Here is a 3,618-nt window from a genome sequence, read left to right on the forward strand (position 1 = left end):
TGCACAAAAATCAGAGCAGAAATGTCTTTTTAAGTATCCAACTGTCCATTTTCACATGCAGTCTATGCCACTTGTGTGCACAATCATGGTAACTGACCTGCATTTTTGCAGAAGAGAGCTCTGACAATCTGGTCCAAAATGTATTAATAATGCAGATATTACCAAAACAAAAGAAAACTAAAATCTTTTACAGTTTATAAAAAAAATTCCTTGCCGTGCTTGTTCACAAAATTAAAACTTTTTCCAAACATTGTCCTTGTCACAATGATTTTATTAACAGAGAGTAAATAAAGGTTGAAAACGCATTATGACTTTTTTGAAACATATAGGACACCTATGAAACATGTAATAGAAGCTTTACATCAGTTTGTTATAGAAATATGTGAATAATTTGTCTTGTGTGCCTTTAAATAATTGAAACATTCTGCATCATTTGGTAATGAATCTAGACAGTTTCTCTCTACAGTAGCCCTGGGAAAGCAATTATTTAGTCAGACAGGAAGATGTTACTATACCCGTGAGTCCTATCAATTTCATGCAAGATTTCCTCACATTTACAACGCTAATATTGTAAGATTATCATCCTTAAATCTAAATTCTACCCTCAGAGGCATGAACACTCTCCCACTGGCCGTTATGGAGTTGTATGTACTTAATTGAATGAAGATACCGGGCCAGAGTTTTTCACATAGAAGTGCCTGTGCATCGCTAACAACAGCTGAAGGATCCCCATATTTTCCAAGTTTTGCCCCTCACACTCATATACACCTTTGTGTTCCAAATCAAAATGCAGTCACCCTTCTGACCAAGGAGGGCTGGAGAAACCTCTGAAATCCACTCCTTATTTTTCCAGGAGAGTTGGTATTTTGCAATGAGGCACTTCACACCCAATAGGGAATGAGCATGCTGCATCCAAAGTGTCTTTCAACTGAGACACCAAAGCTGAGCTTTGACAGATTAGTGATACCAGCAGCAGCAGCTGCTTCACCAGATGGGCTGGTCAACAGAATGGTGTAGCCAATCATACAATTTCCCTAGCATGAAGCAGACTTATAGACTGTAACACAAAAAGGCAATAAACTAAAATCATCACTATGTATAATTTGTACATGCTATATTATTTTGTCTTTGTTTCCCCCTCAGTTCATTTCTGGAAAGGCCTGTAATTTACAAGTGCTGTCTAGCTCTAATTTGCGTTAGGACATTCCACATACAAAAATACAATTTCCAAATATAAGAAACTCCTTTACACAGTGATACACACATTTTGACTGACAAAATTAAACAGAGAAAGAGAGCACAAATGCTGAACGTCAGACATGGCACTGCACTGGCATCTTTAGAATTTCTAACCGACTTTCTCTGAATAACAAACCACAAGAGGTTTTCTCCACTGCCTTCAGGTGAGCACAGGTATTACTTTCAGGCAAGGTCACTGGGTCCTTTTGTTGTTCCGTGGGGAATTCTTTATAAGCACTTCAAAAGAAAAGAGTTACAAGAAGTTCCTCTTGGACAGTCGCAGAGCTTCCCAATTCTAGCTCCTTTCCTCACTGCACACTGCTCGCCAGCATCACACTGTAAATAGCAACAAACTCTTAGGCACAGGACAGAACAAAGCAACCGACATGGTCAAGGTCTCAACTCCTGGTTATTTTTACAGCACCCAGAGTGCTGGAGGCACTACATAAATTATTTACTTTCAGCTACTAAAACGTTTATCTCAAAGTTCCTCTTTTTTTTTTTTTTTTTTTTAGAATTGCTTCAGTTTCCATCTGAATTGTTTCGAGACAGCGTGAGAAAAGTGACATTTACAGCGAGAATGTTAAAGACTGAATTTGCCAACAGTGGGAGCCAAACCAAGGTATCTTATGCTGCAGAAATTAAACAGAAGAGTTACCAAAAGCTGATCAGCTCAATGAACTACAAATGTATTTTCTCCGGAGAAAAGCAGCAGCACATTCACTGCTTGAGAAGAGGGCACAGATCCTGATCTCAGTAACAGGGCTGTAAATCTGGAGTGTCTCTAGGGAAGGCACTGGATTTACTCCAGATTGACACCCTTACACCCGTGTATTTGAGATCCGTATCTCCCCCACTGTTATCTTTTAAGTATTTGTCTAATTCAGTCTCATGGTCTAGTCCAATGCTAAGGTGATCCTGAGTTTTCAGATCAATAGCCTCAGTTGAGTTTATCTCGCTGTCCCGATCGCTGTAGCGGGGAGAGCCCATTTTTGGCCTTGGAAACATTTGACAGAACCGGAGGCTTGGCTCGGACCTGAAATCACTCACCATGGGGACTTGGCCGAACTTCTTCTCGTAAACCGGGATCCTTTTACTTTTCAGCTTCGCCAGGACCTCCTGCAGCGCCTCGATCTGCAAACACACAAGCGCTCAGCCCACCAGGGCGCTGCCCTCCGCGCACACAGCGCCGAGCACCGAGCGCCTTAAGGCGGGCGCTCCGCTCCGTTTCCCGGCAGGGCTGTCGTGACACAGAGCGGGAGTCTCCAGCTCTCGGGCCACCTGCAGCCCTGATCCCGCCTGCGGCTGCATGAAATACCCCCGGCCGCTCGGTACCCAGCGAGGGGGTTCGGGAAGGATCCCAGCCTGGGCTCCCCCAGCCCTCGCCTCCCCGGGAGCCTGCACATGGCTCGGCTGAGCTCCCCCCTGGGCGGGCACCTACCAGCTCTTTCTCGTGGGACGTGTCCTCCATGGTGGAGTAGAGGTCCAGGGCGCGAGGCTGCAGCTCCGGCTCCTCCTGGCCGCGGGCGCCGAGGAGCAGCACCAAGGTGGCGCTCAGCAGAGCGACAAGCCGGGCGCTCTCCATGGTGCTGAAGCGCCGCGAAGCCGCCGGGCCCCCGACTTTATAGAGCGCGCGGGGGGCGGGGGGAACCTGTTGACAGAGCCCTTGCACCGCGCTACGTCAATGGCCCCCGCCCCGGCAGCGGGATCCGGTGGGAGAGGCTCCTGGGTGCAGGCAGTGACCTCAGCCTCCAGCAGGGCAGGGAAAGGGGGCGGAAGCTTAGGGGCAAGCGAATGAGCCGCTGCCTGAAACAGCACCAAGCGGACTGTGTGCGCGCCAAGGGGCTGGAACCCCCTGAGCTACACGAGTTTCCTGCTGCCCCCTGGAGCCCCGGGGGGATGCGGGGCGGGGGTGGGGGAAGGGAATTGGAGGTTGGGTTTTTCCTCAGAAGGAAAATTCAGATCTTTCAAAATAGTTGCCACGGGCCGTGGCAGGCGAAAGCAGCAGTCCCCGTGGTAACTGCTCCGGGCTCCTGCCCACTGGGAGAGGTACCCATGACATGACGGGAAAGCTCTCATGGAATAATAGTACATAAATGCTGCACAGAGCTTGGGTGGCGGTGGTGTGGCTTTTATTCAACCACACTCGTCAAATACGAGTCAACACCTTTATTATTTGGTGAATTCCATCAGTGTCTAGGGAATAGCTTGTTCAACCAACGTTTCAAGTATCGACCTTTCTCAACAGTCAATGCAGTTGAATGGATACGTCAACATAAACATAATGCATCCGATGAAGTGAGCTGTAGCTCAGGAAAGCTCATGCTCAAATACATTGGTTAGGCTCTAAGGTGCCACAAGTACTCCTTTTCTTTCTGC

At 47.5% G+C, this 3,618-nt stretch overlaps 1 protein-coding gene across 1 annotated transcript; it reads right to left on the bottom strand.

Moving 5' to 3' along the window:
- Positions 1–260: 260 nt before the first annotated feature.
- Positions 261–2,920, bottom strand: CARTPT (CART prepropeptide). The gene is made up of 3 exons (XM_073346205.2): positions 2,681–2,920; positions 2,290–2,373; positions 261–1,575 (listed from the first exon to the last, which is right to left on the bottom strand). The coding sequence occupies exons 1-3, from the start codon at positions 2,822–2,824 to the stop codon at positions 1,468–1,470; spliced, it is 336 nt and encodes a 111-aa protein (XP_073202306.1). The 5' UTR covers positions 2,825–2,920; the 3' UTR covers positions 261–1,467.
- Positions 2,921–3,618: the final 698 nt, after the last annotated feature.

Source organism: Lepidochelys kempii, chromosome 5, assembly GCF_965140285.1.
Source record: "Lepidochelys kempii isolate rLepKem1 chromosome 5, rLepKem1.hap1, whole genome shotgun sequence".
In the NCBI taxonomy this organism is placed as follows: domain Eukaryota; kingdom Metazoa; phylum Chordata; order Testudines; family Cheloniidae; genus Lepidochelys; species Lepidochelys kempii.